The sequence below is a fragment of the Coffea arabica genome, chromosome 3e, assembly GCF_036785885.1.
Source record: "Coffea arabica cultivar ET-39 chromosome 3e, Coffea Arabica ET-39 HiFi, whole genome shotgun sequence".
Lineage (NCBI taxonomy): Eukaryota > Viridiplantae > Streptophyta > Magnoliopsida > Gentianales > Rubiaceae > Coffea > Coffea arabica.
This window is the reverse complement of record NC_092315.1, coordinates 11,047,681-11,065,138: the sequence shown is the minus strand read 5'-3', so window position 1 is coordinate 11,065,138 and position 17,458 is coordinate 11,047,681. Positions and strand designations below refer to the sequence as shown.

At 35.5% G+C, this 17,458-nt stretch overlaps 3 protein-coding genes across 3 annotated transcripts; 2 read left to right on the top strand and 1 right to left on the bottom strand.

Annotated features, from left to right (window-relative positions):
* The first annotated feature begins 3,812 nt into the window (after positions 1-3,812).
* Positions 3,813-5,066, top strand: LOC113736450 (uncharacterized). The gene is made up of 2 exons (XM_027263414.2): positions 3,813-3,993; positions 4,613-5,066. The coding sequence occupies exons 1-2, from the start codon at positions 3,882-3,884 to the stop codon at positions 4,942-4,944; spliced, it is 444 nt and encodes a 147-aa protein (XP_027119215.1). The 5' UTR covers positions 3,813-3,881; the 3' UTR covers positions 4,945-5,066.
* Positions 5,067-8,908: 3,842 nt separating this feature from the next.
* LOC140038648 (uncharacterized) lies at positions 8,909-12,899 on the top strand. The gene is made up of 2 exons (XM_072083997.1): positions 8,909-9,120; positions 12,405-12,899. The coding sequence occupies exon 2, from the start codon at positions 12,459-12,461 to the stop codon at positions 12,765-12,767; it is 309 nt and encodes a 102-aa protein (XP_071940098.1). The 5' UTR covers positions 8,909-9,120; positions 12,405-12,458; the 3' UTR covers positions 12,768-12,899.
* A 1,645-nt stretch (positions 12,900-14,544) lies between these two features.
* On the bottom strand, positions 14,545-14,910 carry LOC140038372 (uncharacterized). Its single transcript, XM_072083709.1, has one exon. It carries the CDS (start codon positions 14,908-14,910, stop codon positions 14,545-14,547), a length of 366 nt encoding a protein of 121 aa, XP_071939810.1.
* Positions 14,911-17,458: the final 2,548 nt, after the last annotated feature.

The following is a 17,458-nucleotide window of genomic DNA, read 5'->3' as shown; positions in this document are numbered from 1 at the left end:
GCCAGTGTTTATCTGCAAATTTTGGGACATTTCGTCCTCAAACAATGTGTTTTGCTATTCTGTTGATTCTATCTTTTCTTGGTAGCAATTGACTCAGATGCAATTGTTTGAGGACGAAATGCGTCCTTGGTCCAAAGTTTGGGGATGAAAACTGGTATTTTTCTATTAATTTTTTGTTTGAAGATGAAATAGGTCAAAAATTGATAGTTCAGATACTAAATGTGTTATGCGAAAAAGTTTAAGGACGAAATGTATCTATGCCCCAAAGTTTGGCGATGAAAGCTGGTGTTTTCCCTCTTTTTTATTGGCACAGCAAATTTTCCCTAAAATGACAAAATCCCTTTTCCAAATTAAACCCAACTAGTACCGTAAATAATTATCATTTTAAAAGGAAATTATGGTGAAACTAAGCTAGCTGCTACATAAATACTAGTATATATCTTTTTTTTGAAAAAAATGATTGGATGTGCAGGTTGCTTTCATTGTCAATATTTTGCCAAAAATATTTTGTACTTGAATTATAAACATTTTTTCAATCACTCTTCTTATTTTTCGATCTTATTTTTTTTATCTCATATACATCATATCATAAAAATTACTACAATATTATTCTATAACAATTTTTTAAATAATTTTCAATCCAAACAGACCTGTATCATTCATCACTTACAAAATTCAACTTTCGCTGACTCAGTCACCACGTTGTGTAAAGTCATTTCCTACAATTAAATTTGAGGGACCAACCGATTTGAATTTTGGTGCGACGCTGAAAGCTTTGACCTGGAACCGGGGTTGAAAGTTGAAACCACAAACTCCGTCCTCACCGCTGTAGCCTAAAGGACACGAGACCCGGAGGCAATGTAAATTCCTCGCAATAGGCCAAGTAGACCAATCAACTAAAAAAAAAAAAATATCAACTAAAATCTGCAAGCATGCATGCGTGCTGTGTGGCTATAATGGCTCAACGTGTCCGGAGGTATTAAATCGAAGAAAACTATCATTGCGAAAGAACAAATGCATAAATCCTGGTAAATGAGGTAAAACAAGATATAATAATTGAGATTAAACATCATCCAATACAAAACGCAAGAGTAGATACTCCTAAGAAGTCTGCTTCAAGTAAGGAAGCTACATCTGATGGCGTTACATTCAATAACAAAAAGTCTTCTTGTTGGTCGCATCCTTTTCTTGCTAGCTAATCAGCTCAACAATTTGCTTGGCGGTAGATATGCTTAAGAGAGATTTGGTTTAATGATGCTGTTGGGATGCCTTGAATCAGGTCTTCGACCTTCGCTGAGCTGTTCGGGGGTCTCGCTAAAACTTACGGTATATATTAATTACCGTATCTGTTTTGATTTTAGGTCTTAGTTTTGGACCTATTTTTGGGTCCAGTCTGTTTGGTTGTATATATATACACCTTATATTCTGTCTGTAAATTATTCTGATTTAAACCCTATTAAAATCTGATTTCCCCTAAAACTGTTTTAGTGTCCTTGCTTGTTCTCTTGTTTTGTTGCATCTGCTATAACAGATGCGTTGAGGGACCGGCAATCAGCAAGAGTACATGCATGTTCATAGCGGATAAGTCAGGATGTTGAATAAGCTCAATCGCAATATTTGCATCTATTTCAACTTGCAAATATTGTATAAGTACACAGTTTCTGGTAAAATTCTGCAAATAGGTGTTTGTTTTCCACAGTGTTGAAAGCAGTAAAGTCTTTGTCAAGGATTTAAATTTTATTGAAGGATAGCCAGAAAGATACGCAACGTTTATGTGTTGAAGCAGTAAGTTTTTGCCTCGTTGCCATGCCAAAATAGCGTATAGGTGGATTTAGCAAGGTCTCATTGCCATGTCAAACATTTCCTCCCTCCAATTTTGATGGAGTTAGCAAGGTCACATTGCATTTGACACAACAAACGGTTTCAATTGCTGCTATGTTGAGAAGTTAACCTCGCTTAGAATGTGTGAGGTAAGTTTTCGAAATTTCTTTCTCTCTAATATCACATATAAATGTTATCTGGCAAAATCACATCTGTCCGAATGGTCCAATTAGCAATTACTGAAAGCCAAGGAGATAGAATTTGAAAAGGATTTTGATTTTTTTCTTTTCTGTGGAACTGGTTTAATTTGGCATATTTTCCTAATGTGCTTTTCTTACGTGACATAGTATTAATTGGTTTTTGTTAAATGCTAAAAGTGACTGATTTGACTCAAAATATCATGTGTCTGGATAGAGTAATATTTGAAATAATTATTATAATATTTTTATGGGGTGATGTATGTGAAATAAAAATATAATTTAAAATGTAAAAAAGACGATTGAAAAATATATTTATAATGTGAACAAAATAATATTTAAAATAATTTTTGTATCCAAACATTGTCATTCGGTGGTGAGGTTTGACAAGTGTGTCTTGCAGTTGAAGAATGTAGATAATAAGTGTTTTGACCTGCTAGATGAAAGAAAAACCTTGGCTGCAAATGACCTAATAATACCAAAGTCGGAAAGTCATCTACTAGTTAATGTATAAACAAGCTTAGATTAAGAGTATAGACAATTAGGTAAGTATTTATAGACGATTCTGTCGTCTCAACTTGGTTTGTCAATCTTCACTGGTTCCTGCTGTGGACTGGACCAAATCTTGACACGTTGCTGTTGTTCGTTAACTACACCACATTAAATATGCTCCTCAGACTCATTCACTGAAATTAGGGAGCACGAGACATGATCAAACCTTGATTAATTTTTTTTTTTTTTTTGTAAATTCCTAATCTTTTATCGATCCAGAGAAGAATGTATACTATAGAAGGGATTGCCCCTTAGTCAAATACATCAAATCAAGAAAAGAAACCTGTAATCTATACTACAAGTCTAGATTACATTCCCATGAATGTATTCTTGCACTTAAAAAGAAGGGTACAACATCTCCCTGAGATTTTCTCCTCTGACTAGGCGGCTTCTACCATGCCTCTCTTTTGAAGGCAAAAGCCACTGTGGCCTTTGATTGTGTCGTACGTATGAGAGTACAAGTTAGAAGATTTAGAATAATTACAGAAGAGCTTAAACATTTAGAAGATTTTACTTTTTACATGTATATATATATATATATATATATATATATCAGTTATATTTCTTTCAAGGCAGAATTTTACTTATGTTTGTGTCTCCTTATTTGGAGATCATAGGCTTATATCTTTAACTTCAAATTCAGTGGATAATTTAGATTAAGGACATATTGATGGATATAACACATGAATTAGTTCTTCATAATGCTCAAGTTTGGAGAGTGTGTTTGGAGAGTATCATTTCTTGAATTTAATAGTAGAGCTTATGGCCATTAAAACACTTTTGGCATAAGTTTAAAATTGTTACTTTTAGAGAAACTTTTGTGTTTCAAAATATAAAAAAATTGACTTTTAACAATTTTATTATAAATTTTCAATTGAATTCAGAGATACATATGTTTTAAAAATTCAAAATTTGCACATTATCATATAGAAAAGTACTTATGTAAGTATGCACTCAAATAATATAATCAAGCACTTAAATAAAAAAAATCTAATAATTGAAGTACTTATTGATAAGTCATCACAACTGCAACAGGTTCTTAGAAGAAAGTAGAGTAAATGCTCTTGGCATATATCTCTGCTCCTAACTTCCCGTAAAGGGACTGCAATTTATGATATTGTGGACTTTGTACCAATTACAGCAATAAGCTCCCAACGGCCAACTACATCGTGGGCCGACTCTCCGACTCTTCTGCCAGCAAATGGCAATGTGGCATAGATTTTCCTATAAATAGATATCAATCCCTACCCGATTTCTCATCCTTCCCGAAATCAGTTTTCAATACATAAAATTAATTTTCCTTGAGCAAAAATGGGTTCCAAGACGCTCCTTTTCTTTTGCATCTCCTTGGCAATAGTTCTTACTATTGCCTCACAGGTGGCTGCTAGGGAATTGGCTGAGACTACCACGTCAGCTGAGAATTGTAAGACATTTATTCTTCTCCTATCTAGTGTCCTCGTTTTTGCTCCCCCCCCCCCTCCCCCACTTTTTTAACTTCTCTAAAGTTATGTCTATATTAAGAAAATATATTTAGGATCACCATATTTCCCCTTTCTGATTGTGTACTAATTCCATTTTTAAATGCATGCCAAGCTTTGGAATAGTGATAAACAATGCTAAGGCTTACTTTTAAGTTTAAATACAGCTTCCATAAGGTTTTCATTTAAGTGTACAGGCTTCTACTAATGCTATCGTTGCGATAAAAAAAAAAAAAAAAGTACAAGCCTTTACTAACGTGGGAGTTGGGTTATGGTGGTTACTAACTATGATTGGATATCACGAAATTACCTATTAATAGGTAGTGTTTAAACAATCCTAGGGACATTTTCAAACAAAAAAAAAAAGAATACTAATTTTGACTTAAAGACAAATTATCGACCTGAATATAATATTATTGATTTGGTATTCTTTGAACCAAAAAAAAAAAAAGTACACAGATTAGTCCAAAATTCAAAAATTGTATGACCCCACATGAATTTATTTGACAAGGTGATTCCTAGATTACACTAATAGACGTGCATGCTTTACTATCCTCAATGCAGCCAAGACAGATGAGACAACTGGTGTAGAAGAAGGCAAGTACGGTGGAGGCTATGGAGGTTATGGAGGATATCCAGGTTATGGTGGCTACGGAGGACGTGGTGGTTATGGGGGCTACGGAGGACGTGGTGGTTATGGTGGCTACGGAGGACGTGGTGGTTATGGCGGCTACGGAGGACGTGGTGGTTATGGTGGCTACGGAGGACGTGGTGGTTATGGCGGATATCCTGGGGGTGGCTATGGAGGACGTGGTGGTTATGGGGGATATCCTGGAGGTGGCTATGGCCATGGTGGATATCCTGGTCAGGCTGTGGATGCTGAGCCTCAGAACTAACAAAGCCAGCGAGCAAGTTATGATGTAATATATGTACTCCATATAGCACTGTGAAGTACGAATAAGAGCTGGATTGTTATGTAATATGGACTCCATATATTTGCTAGTTCAATATTTAATCACTCCATGTCTCTTTTCTTGAGCAATATGAATTCAGCTTAGTAAGTTTCAACCCAAAGAAGAGAAAAAATTGAATATTTCAAATTGACAACATAACCAAGGCTACTTTTGGTCGGTTTATTTGTAAATCAGTTAACAATATTTTCAAATTGGTCTTTCTTTTCTTTTCTTTTGGGTATACCTAAACTAACCAATGCAAATATTTTTGCTAACATAATCAACGAACTCAATCTTCTATAAAGTTCGGTTATTTGTTTGGCTAACAAGTGATTTCAAAAGGACCCTTATTCAAACATGTGTCTGTCGAATATAGTATATAAGCTGAAAAGAATTGGTAATACCTAATATTTAGTCTTGCCGCACAAAAAGTGATCATTTCAAAAGCACAAGAAGATTTTGTTTACTTCACGACCTAACTCTCTTAAACCATAGCATGAATGTCGGAAATTCTAATTAGCTATTTGAGAGATCGAACATTTAGCTATTTTCAAGTATAGTGAAAAGGTAGATTACAATGAATTTCGGACTTAGGGATTAAGACTGGTCCATGATGTTTAGAGGGAAAATATTGGTTTAGATAAACGACTCCCATCGTATTTTAAGTATTATCAATGGTTCTATTTAGTTCATCAATTTTTAGAAGTGTCTATTAGGTTTCTTAATCTATGAATTTGGTTTTAATTGGTCCCTCCAAGCCAAAACTAAGTATGTTAATTCTCACTTTGCACCCTGAGGTTTGATATAATATTTAATTTCCTCCCCTAAGTGTAGAAATGAAGCATAGTAGTCCTTAAAAATGAAAAAAAAAAATCCTTGTAACAGTTTACATAAACTAAAAAGGAAAAAAAATTATAACTTTCTCTTCACAAATAACTAGCATAAAACTACCTTATGTATGCAGCTAACTTTATTTATTGTTATCACTATTGTCATCTTCATTTGATTTAAAGTCTAATAAATGGAAAAATAGATGCATAAAAATAAACATAACCCAACAAAATTAAGAAGAGATTTTAACAAATAAATGAAAGAGATTTCTTTTGCTTTTATGAATTTAATATATATTTCGATAAATCTGTCCTCCATCATCACTATGAAGGGAGTTTACACTCACTGTTCACAATTTTGTGACACCTCATTAATCGAAGTTGATAACTTGCTGTAGCCTTTTACTATTGATTTAAAAAAGAAAGAATTTCATATGAACTAAAATTTCCTTTATCTATCTGTAGACACCCAAAAAAAAAAAAAGAAAAAGGAAGAAAGTTTTTTTAGTATGAAGCAATGGAGCATCTTATGCACAATCCTATTTGCACCTTCTGCTAGCAAAAGAAGGAATCTATTGATCACCTGTTCTTTCCCCTCAATGAAAGCAGTCAAGTGTTGCTGAAAAAGGAAAAAAAAAATCATTATATTAGAGACACGTAAGTTGATTCCATGACTTTAAAATTACTTGTGTTTCAACTTCGAGAAAAGTAAAACAAGTTTCAGAAAAAAGTAAGGACGGATGCACTTTGCAAGATGTGGTATGGGGCAGGACAGTGTTTTAGAAATTCTTTATATCCCCTAAAAAATTTTAAACATTTCATACCTATCCTCCTAAGAAAAAATTAGTCTCCCTCCACCCTCAAAAGTTAAAAAAAAATCTTTTACATTCTCATAAAGTACAAGAATGTTGCACTTATATCCTTATAAATATTAAACTTTATCCCTAAGTTTTATACAAAAATATTAGATTGTACCCTTAAGCATGCATCTCCACAAGTCTTACCTCCTGAAATCCCAACCTCTGGTTCGGGCTGTGCCTATACATATATAGTGTTTTTGAATTTAATTCATGACCGCTAATGCTAAATGTATAACGGTTCTTTTTTTTTCAATCAATGGTAGAAAGTATAATTCTTCAATAAAATTTATAGTCTTGGGCTGAACATGGAGGGTTTCTTACGGCAAAAGATCAAGCCTAAAGCAATAAGATGATAGAGATTTCTTAAGCGCAATCTATAAATGGAGTATAACTCAATTGTGAAATTATAATATTTGAGGAAACTGGCTAATGGTAGCATTACAACAATTTTTTTTTGTTGCCTCAACAAATTTCTACTTAAATAACCAGTTAAACTGTTTAAAAATGAATCCAACCTTCGACTAGTGAAGGATGCATTTGTCATTGCAAAGAAATTTACTATGGAACTAAAATAGGTAAAATAACAAATATCACTTCCCGGAAAAAAGATTGATTGGATACAAGAGTAAAAAGAGTAAAAATAAGCAGTGTTCGACAAATACGAATTCAAAACTCAATCGATTTGGTCAATATGTTGTTGAAGGTCATTTTTCCTACAATTAATATTGAGCAATCAACTGTTCCAATTGACTTTTTTTTTTAGGATACTGAAGGCTTTGACCTGCAATTGGGGTTGTAACTTGAAACCACAAACTCCTTCCTAACGACAATGAAAGCTTTGACCAACTGATTCGTAAATTTTTTGTACGACACGAGGCACGGAGACAATATAATATCGTTCCCAATAAGGCCAATCATTAAATTCTGCATCCATGTTGTGTGGGTTTAGTGATTCAACGTGTCCCAAGGCATTAAATTGCAGAAAAAACTATCTTAGCATTTAGGGGGTAACCGGTCTTCTATTACACAATGAAGGGTAACATTTATGTTACACATTTTGATACCTTGATACCTATTTTTTAAATGATTATAATAATATTTCTATTGAAGTTGAATTCTTAAAAAGGAAGTATGTCAATGCATGAGGCAATTGGGATCGTCTAAAATGTCATTATTCGGTACCAAATTCAGTGTCAATCATATTTATTACATGAAGGTAGAAGAAATTTAAATAAACAATATATGTCAAGGTAAATAAACAGAACACTTGACTTAAATATAAAAATGTCACTGAGTTATCATTGAAAAAGTGGTATTGAAAATCTCACGTGTGCACGAGGATGTGTGACGTGAATGTTACACCTTAATGTGTAACAAAATATCCATAACCGCTCTATGGCAGTGAAAAAATGTGCAAATGCATGTTACCTATTTGGACAGAAGCAAAATCGATTGAGAATGTTGGGATGTTGGGGCCCCCGGGAGGAAGAACACAAGTTCCATTTCAGATCAGTTTGCTACCTCCTAGAGTGTGCAAAAGTTGAAATAAGATGTAAATAAATTTAGATAAAATGTAAAAAAAAAAAATTGAAATGATAATTTTACCCTGAATCGGTTTGAAATAGACTAGTGAGGATCCGAGAATGTGGTAAATAAGTACCAATAGATGCCTGTTCTCTAGAGCATTCATCGCCATGAGATCTTTGTGAATGCTTCTGAACGATGGCTTGTGAGACAAGCAGTGCTTTACGTGGTGCAGCAGTAAGTTTTGACTTCTTGCAATGCCAAAATAGAAGTAGCATAGGTGGCAAAGCATGTCCTCCCTTGAATCAATGTGTTCAGAATTGGACCGGATCGGTTGGTTCGATCGGTTGGACTGCAAACCGGACACGTCACCGGTTCGGTTTAATGCTAAAGCCGCAAGTTAATGAAAAACTGTTGGAAATCGGGCGAACCGTATGAATCATTAAAAATCATTCAGACCGTAAACCGGTGGTTTTTAAAATTTTCAAATATTCACCCAAAACTCAAAACAATAATAGGAATGGAGCTCCTGGGATTCGAACCCAGGTCTCCACAGTCACAACAAAGACTTGTTACCACTGGACTACATTCACGGGAAAAGTGTTTTTTGTAGAATGCTACTTATCTTAAGTTGAAAACTAAAATCTCATTAAACAAAAGAAAACCTGAGCACTAAGACACGGCAGACACCAGACAGCACCTTTTGGCTTTTGCTTCACATATCCTCTGTTCTCTGTCTCTGTTTCTTCTCTCATTTTTTTTTTCCTTGTAACCTTTCCACCTCCAAATCAAATACCCCGTGAAAAAATCTTTCTCAAGTCTTCCCCATGATCATCAAGCTATTATCTTAGCTGATTTATAAGCAAGTTGGAAGCTTCAACTTTCATAAGAGTTTTTTCATCTTGGTGAGTTTAATTTTTTCCTTTTCAAGATTTTTGTTTTGTATTTCCATTTGCAAATGATTTAGTACAAATATTTAAAAATTTTAAACTAGTCCATGACAGAGATGCCGTTTGTCTTGTAATAATTGTATTATCTATTACTATAATTTTACAATTTTTTGGAGTTTCATGTATAACTTTTAGGAAATTTATTATTATCTCAACTTAAATTTAGTTTTAAGTTATGTTGGTGAATGCATTTTAGAGATTTAAGTTATCAATAACCATGTTGCATCAGCTGTCAAGTTCATGTAGAGTGAAGACTTATGAAGTACTTAGCATTGAAGTTGCAAAAAAAAAAAAGAACCGGTGAATTGGCCGGTCGGACTGGTTGGACCGGTTGAACAACGAACCGGCCCCCTCTCTGGGTCAATAGCCGATCCGAGTTTAAAAACATTGCCTTGAATACTTGGAACTACAATGGAGTTAGGAGGTTGCAATCGCATTTGAACAACAAAAGGCTTGACATGCTGTTATAGGTTTTCACAATTTTTTCCATTTTTTAAATTTTGTCCAAAGAAAAAAAAGTCAATGAAGTAGTGTGTACATAATATTTTCTGACAAAAGCTTAATCGCTGTGTTCTTAAATTCGGACCAGGCCGGTTGGTCTGACCAGTCGAACCGGAAACCGGCCAAGTATCTGGTCCGAGTTATTCTAAAAAACCGAATGAGTAAAAACTCAATCAAACTCGGTCAAAAATCGGGATTGACCAAGTTTGATAGGAAAAATTCGGAAGAACCGGTTCCGTCAAAACCTTTTTTTAAAAAAGGTCAAACATTTTCAATATTATGTTTTGACCCCTAAATTGTTAAAAATTATTAATATACCTCAAATATTTTCATACATTATAAATGTCGTCCTAAAATTTGATGTTATTTTTCAATCAAGTCCATAATTTTATTTCTAAACTTGTTAATGTTCATTAAATAATATAAATTGCTACTTGATCGTTCTAATTTATTTGTATTTTCTTGTTAAATATATTTGAAACATCAAATATATATGAATATACCTTTATTAATATTAACATGCTTTTAGGTATTTTACATACAATATTTTAATTTTTAAATAATTTTTAATTATGACGTCATCCGGTTCAATCCCGATCGAGCCTGGTAGAACCCATTGACCCCTGAGCTCAACCGAGTCGATACTCGGTCCGAGTCTGAAAACATAGCTTAATTGCCGAGATTGCTAAATTCAACATTTAGCAAAAGTACTCGAGAAGGACTTCTGTTAAGTGTTGGATTGTGCAAGCTTGACAATTAGTAGTTAATGTATGAGCAAAACCTAAAGGATAAAGCGCATACAAAATTAGTGATATTTCTTACAGACAATTATTGCTTTATGACTTGGTTTATGAATCTTCATATGTTTCTGTCGTGGACTGAACAGAACCAAATTCTTTTGGTAGCACAAAATTTCTATACGTTAATACGCTGTCAGACTTAAAAAATTGGGGCATTACATATCACTAAAAAATTTTAATTTCCGCAATGGTATTCCACAATTAGGAAGAACGGGAAATAATCAAACCATGATTACAATATTTAGATAAATGTAGTGTTGCACTTTAACATGTAAGGCACTACATATCACTAAGGTTTTTTTGCATTGGCTAGGCTGCTTCAAGTATGCCTAATTGCTTGGTGAGTTCAGCTAAACATTAAATGGCAGGGTTTTAAACACAAATTGATCATTCTTATCAATTTCTTTTGAAGGCAATTCGCGATAATCACATACGAGGGCAGAACTTTACTAATGTTTATTTCTCGTTATTTGGAAAGCGTAGGTATATATGCATGTGTGTATGTTTATAGGACTTTTGCTCTTTTTTGAAAGATATATCTTCTTTATGAATTGGCTTTACAAGTACGCATACAAGTAATTTTCCAGTTTATACTTCAAATTCAGTGAATAGGATTAGATTAAGGGCATAATTTAACTTGGTCATATGGACAAGAAATAAAATGTGATACTAAATTATGACAAAAGAAACATTTAAGTCCACATTAATATCCCAATCTTACATTTGAGATACAAAACGGTATTCGTCCATCCTCTAACTTATAGTTCTTTCACATACACAATAAAAGATATTGTTTTTGTGATGCAAAAGTACCTTGCGTAATTAAACAGCCTACCAATCATACTTCTCTTGGAACTATTGCTGAGTTTAACATGCTCTTCCTTATTTCTTTTCTTCATAAAAGATCTGTTTGAAACGTTAATCAGCTTGGAATATATACAGTCGATCGAAGTGACGGCAGAGTCGATACATGAACCTTATCTTCTCCATGGTGCTCGAAGTCTATATGCCTGAAAGACGTAGAAATTAGAACAAATGCTTTTCGTTACATCTTTCTATTTCTTTACCTTAATTCACTAAGGGGACTGCAATTTATGATAATATGGACTCTATACCAAGTACAAACAATCATCTCTTAAAAGCCCAACTACATGGAGGGCCGACTCCCCAGCCCTTTTGATGGCAATGTGGCATAGATTTTCCGATAAATAGAGATCAACCTACACCTGCTTTCTCATCCTTCACGAAATCGGTTTCAATACATAAATTTTCCGTGAGAGCCCAAAATGGGTTCCAAGACACTTCTTTTCTTTTGCATTTCCATGGCTGTAGTTCTAATGATTACCTCAGAGGTGTTTGCTGGGGAATTGGCTAAGACTTCAGTTGACAATTGTAAGACATTTGTTTTCCAATTCACATTTCATCATTTTATATGTAGCATATGTTAATTTAGAATGAAGGAACAGAGTTTAACATTTCAAATAGATTTTTTCTTTTGGTACATGTGAAGTGTCGGAGTAATAAGAAACATAGCTGAGGTGTATATACAAGTGTCAAGCCTTTCCCAACGTGGAAGTTGGAGTGTAACGGTTAGTAACTGGATTAATCATCTTGTATTTCTAGTGTAAAAATATATTCTACGTTTGTACGTGTCGATGCATAAAACATAGTTTTTTCTTTTAATAGAACAATAATTAATTCTCAGAAAGTACGATTCGAATGATCTATTAGTTGGTAATAATTAACCATTTTAAGGGTATCTCTAAAACAATAATTAATTTGTCGACACATACGATAAAAGACAAAATTTCAAATGATTACGATATTTTTGAAATGGTAATCTAGAACTAGAAGCATTTACAGAATTTGGTCCAAACATTACATTTCGAAATTATGACTACAGCAAATAACGCCATGCCAAATTTATCTTGGTTGCAGCCGAGACAATTGAGACGAATGGCGTAGAAGAAGCCAAATACCGTGGAGGTGGCTATGGAGGGTACCGCGGAGGAGGATATGGAGGTTACCCGCGAGGAGGTTATGGAGGGTATCCTGGTGGTGGATATGGGGGCTATCCAGGTGGAGGTTATGGAGGATATCCTGGGGATGGGTATGGAGGGTACCCTGGTGGTGGCTATGGAGGACGTGGTGGTGGTGGCCGTGGAGGTTATGGGGGATATCCTGGGGGTGGATATGGAGGGTATACTGGTGGTGGCTATGAAGGACGTGGCGGCGGCCATGGCGGATATCCTGGTGGAGCTGTTGATGCAGAGACTGAGAACTAATCAAGCCAGCTTCTAGCTAGGTCGTGATTACTCGTCAATGCTTGAACCGGCTCACTGTGAAATACAATAGTAGGTTTGTAGTGTGAATCGAGGTTGGTTAGTGACTATGTAATGTGCACTCTATATCTTTGCCAGCACGTTCAATATATCCAGCATGTCTATTTCTAATTGTGTCTCTTGCATGGCCACTTTTGATGTTATGGCAAAATATTCTTCTACAATATGAATTCAGTTTAACTATTTTCAACTGAAACAAATGAGTAATGTTAACATTGATTAGATATTATTCAAGAAAATTTTTGATAGAATAATACTGTAGTATAATTTGTAATATGACGTATACAAGATAAAAATATAGTTAACAAATAAATAATTGATTGAAAAATATTTTTATGTCGTAACAATTTTTTATCCATTTTCTCAACTAATGGGCTATCCAAGAAAACTAGTATTTCAAAATGACAACGTATACTTTAGTTTATCTGTTGATCAATTAAACGTTAATTATCAAATTGATTTTTTGGGAGTATGTACTCTGTCACCTGATCCAATACAAATATTTTTGATAACAGATTTGTCGAACTCAATCTTCTATCCAGCTTGTTTCATGTTTGCCTGATAATAGATTTTAAAGGCACCCTTACTCAAGCTGTCCGTCAAATATAGTATATAAGCTGAAATATGATAAACCCTAACACTTGATGTGATCTTTTCCCCCTTTCCCCCATTCCAAAGAAATGGTAACAATTTGTATTGTTATTGATACTCATAAAAATACTATGACTTTACAAAGGTGGGATAAATCCCAAATATTAGGATTCCCAAGTTATCTAAATAGAAATTTACAGGGAGAAATGATTGAATTGGATGGTAAAATAAGGTTGTAAGTAAGAGATTTTGGGTTTAAAACCTCCCACTTAAAAAAAAATTTTCATCATTCCATTCTATGTCAATCCTTAGATCAGTAGCAAACTTAGCTAATCTTTTAGTTACAGTCAAAATTTACTTTTAGATTTTGTATAAAAGAGTTAATGCTAACAGAGATCTTATACTAAATATATTGTAGACACCAAAATTTGCATTCATTTTTATTTATTTTATTTATTTTATTTATTATTGTTTATTTATCCATTTATTCCTTTTCATTTCATGATATTTTTATTTTCTTAAGAAAATCATTTTCAATTCATTTTTTTTAGAAAATTAGAAAAGAAAAGAAAAGAAAGGCAGAAAAGAGAAAATTTTTTGATTAAAATCAGATTTTGTAAAAATAAAAATAAGAAAACCTGCACGCACGCTGGTTACTTCTTTTTCATACGAAGAAGCCAGCAGAGAGGCCTGTAGTGACTGGCTCAACAAGAGAAATGCAGAGGGAGGGGTAACAGAAAAAGAAGAAAGAGAAGGGAGATGTGAGAGGGAAGAAAGAAAGAGAAAATGCAAGAAAAAAAGAAACTGATTTTGTTGTATCTGATATTGCATGCCCTCTTCACGTCCCCCATAGGCTTATTTATACAGGATTTCCTCTAGATCCTTCTAGGCCTAACTAACCTCTCAACATAATGATCATGCATGCCTTGCTAATAATTAACTTCTAGAAATGCTAACTAACTTCCTGAAAAGGAACCATGTGAGCTATATTTCTGCTGAAGAGTATCTAGGGTCATTACAACACCTTCCCCTCAAGAATCCTAGTCACTAGGATTGAGCTGAAAATCTGGAAACTGTGATTGTATCACTGTGACATCTTCCCAAGTTGAATCTTCAGTGCCTAGGTTCATCCATTTGATCAACACCTAAGTCACCTTCTGCCTCTTCCTAATGACTTCTCGAGTAGCAATCACACTCTCAGGGGCAATTTTAACCTGTCCATCAGCAGTAGTTAAGGGCAGTTCCTGAGTCACAACATGATTCTTTGCTGAGGGTTTAAGCAATGAAACATGAAAGGTAGGATGGATCAAGGAACTAGCTGGTAAATCTAGCCTATAGGCTGCATTCCCAACATTTTGAAGAACTTTGTAAGGGCCATAATATTTGGAAGATAGCTTCAGATTTTTTCTGACTGCCACCGATGTTTGTCTGTAAGGTTGCAGCTTTAAATAGGCCAAATCTCCAACTTGGAAACTCCTTTCACTCCTGTCCTTGTCAGCAAACTGCTTCATTCGATTCCGAGCTTTGATTAGATTCCCCTTCAACAACTCATTCCATTTCCTTCTGTCCCCTAACCATTGCTCCCACAGCAGCTACTGGAGTCTCCAAGGCATTGATGCCTAATTGGGAAGGTGGTTAACCATATAGAGCCTGAAAAGGAGTCATCTTCAAGGCTGTATGATGGTTGGTGTTGTACCACCATTCTGCAGCAGCTAGTAAGGACTTTCATTTGTGAGGTTGTTGGAAGCACAGACACCTCAAGTAGGTCTCCACACACCTGTTCAGTCTTTCTGTCTGTTCATCTGTCTGGGGATGATAGGCAATAGAGTAGTGCAGCTCAGTACCTAGCTTTCCAAATAGCTCCTACCAGAATAAGCTGGTAAACAGTCTGTCCCTATCAGATACAATGCTCAGTGGTAATCCATGCAGCTTGTAGATGTTATCAAAATACATGTTAGCCACTGACTGTGCTGTATACTTAGATGGTAGTGCTAGGAGATGGCAGTACTTGGTGAACCTATCAATGACAACCAATATCACTTCATATCCTTGAGATTTGGGTAATCCTTCAATGAAGTCCATTAAGATATGTTGCCATGCTTGCTCAGGAATAGGTAGAGGTTGCAGCAGGCCTGGTGTCTTGCAGTTTTCTACCTTGCTTCTCATACAAACATCACACTGTTGCACCCACTTTTCTACTTCTCTTTTCATTCTTGGCCAGAAGAATGACCCTTTCAACCTTTGATAAGTTCCCAGATTGCCTGAATGTCGCCCAAGGTGAGAATCATGAAAGCAAGCTATCAGCTTCTGTCTCAAGCCCCCTGAGGAACCAATGTACACCCTACCTTTATACCTGAGCAAACCCCCAGTAAAAAAGTAATTTGGAAGGGAATCAGGTATAATTGTCAAGCCTTCAGCCAGCTTAGTAACTGCATTATCCCCTTGGTAACTCTCCAGGACTTCTGACAGCCATGCAAGTTTCATGACTGAAATGCTATGGGTAGAGCTGTCTTCTTCATAACCTCTTCTGGACAGTGCATCAGCCACAAGGTTTTCCTTTCCCTTTGTGTACTGTATTTTATAATCCAGTCCTAGCAACTTCGTGAGCCACTTTTGCTGTAGGGGAGTAGTTATCTTCTGCTCCAATAGGTATTTTAAGCTCTGGTGATCTGTCTTGATAATGAAATGATTACCCAACAGATAATGCTTCCACTGAGACACAGTTGTGATAAGGGACAACAGTTCCTTCTTGTATATGGATAACCCCAAATTCTTGGTCCTAGAGCTTGACTTAGATAGGCAATAGGCCTCACTTGCTACATTAGCACTGCACCTATAGCCTTATGGCTAGCATCTGTTTCCAGAACAAAGGGTAGGGAAAAGTTAGGAAGGGTCAGGACTGGTGTGCTACTCATCAGTTGTTTAAGTTTTTGGAAGGCTAGCTCAGCTTGTTTACTCCAGTGAAAATTATCCTTCTTCAACAACTCAGTAAGTGGCTTGGCAATGAGTCCATATCCCCTCACGAACCTCCTGTAGTATCCTGTAAGTCCCAAAAATCCTTTCAGTGCCTTCACTGATGTAGGTGTAGGCCAGTCCATCATGCTCCTGATTTTTGAGGGGTCTGCCTGTACTCCATCTCCACTGATAATGTGTCCCAAATACTCTACTTGAGACTTTCCAAAGATGCATTTGGAAAGCTTGGCAAATAGGGAGTGAGATTTGAGTGTTTCTACGACAGTCCAGAGGTGCAAAAGGTGAGTGTCTGGGTCTGGACTGAATACAAGGATGTCATCAAAGAATACTAGCAAAAACTTCCTCAGGTAGGGTTCAAATACATGGTTCATTAGGCTTTGGAAGGTTGCAGGTGCATTGTAATCCCAAAGGGCATAACAGTGAACTCATACAGTCCAGGGTGAGTCTTGAAGACAGATTTTGGGATGTCAGCACGACACATTCTGATCTGATGGTAACCAGCTCTTAGATCAATCTTGGAGAAGAGCTTAACTCCATACAGTTCATCTATTAGATCATCAATGATAGGTATTGAAAATTTATCTTTGATAGTCAGGTCATTAGTCGTCTATAATCAACACAAAACCTCCAAGTTCCATCTTTTTTTTTACTAACAGAATTGGAGAGGCAAAGGGACTATGGCTAAGCTGAATAATGCCACTATTGGGTATGTCTTTCACCTGCTTTTCTATTTCATTCTTCTGGTTGTGAGAGTACCTGTGAGGTGCTAGTTTGAAGGGTTTGGCATTTGGTACTAAGGGAATCTGGTTGTCACAATTTCTAGAAGTGAGAAGGGATTTTGGCTCTCCAAATACATGCTTGTAGTCTTCAAGTAAAGCACCTAGGGACTGTTGAAAACCAAGATCCAACTGAGTTACAGTGTTTACCTGAGTTTCAGTCATCTTCAATCCACAGGCACGCTTTTCACATTCTGGTGCTCAATCCCTTCTTCTCAGAATTATCTCTAGGAAATTTAAGGACGGCCTTCTTAGATTCCCCTTGTAACAAGATCCTCTCCCCTTTCTTGTCAAAAGACATGTTCAACTG

Coding starts and splice junctions, on each gene's coding strand:
- LOC140038372 (XM_072083709.1), bottom strand. CDS start 14,910: ATGAAGCAGTTTGCTGACAAGGACAGGAGTGAAAGGAGTTTCCAAGTT.
- LOC140038648 (XM_072083997.1), top strand. CDS start 12,459: ATGGAGGGTACCGCGGAGGAGGATATGGAGGTTACCCGCGAGGAGGTT.
- LOC113736450 (XM_027263414.2), top strand. CDS start 3,882: ATGGGTTCCAAGACGCTCCTTTTCTTTTGCATCTCCTTGGCAATAGTT. Junction 3,994..4,612: donor TACCACGTCAGCTGAGAATT/GTAAGACATTTA, acceptor TCCTCAATGCAG/CCAAGACAGATGAGACAACT.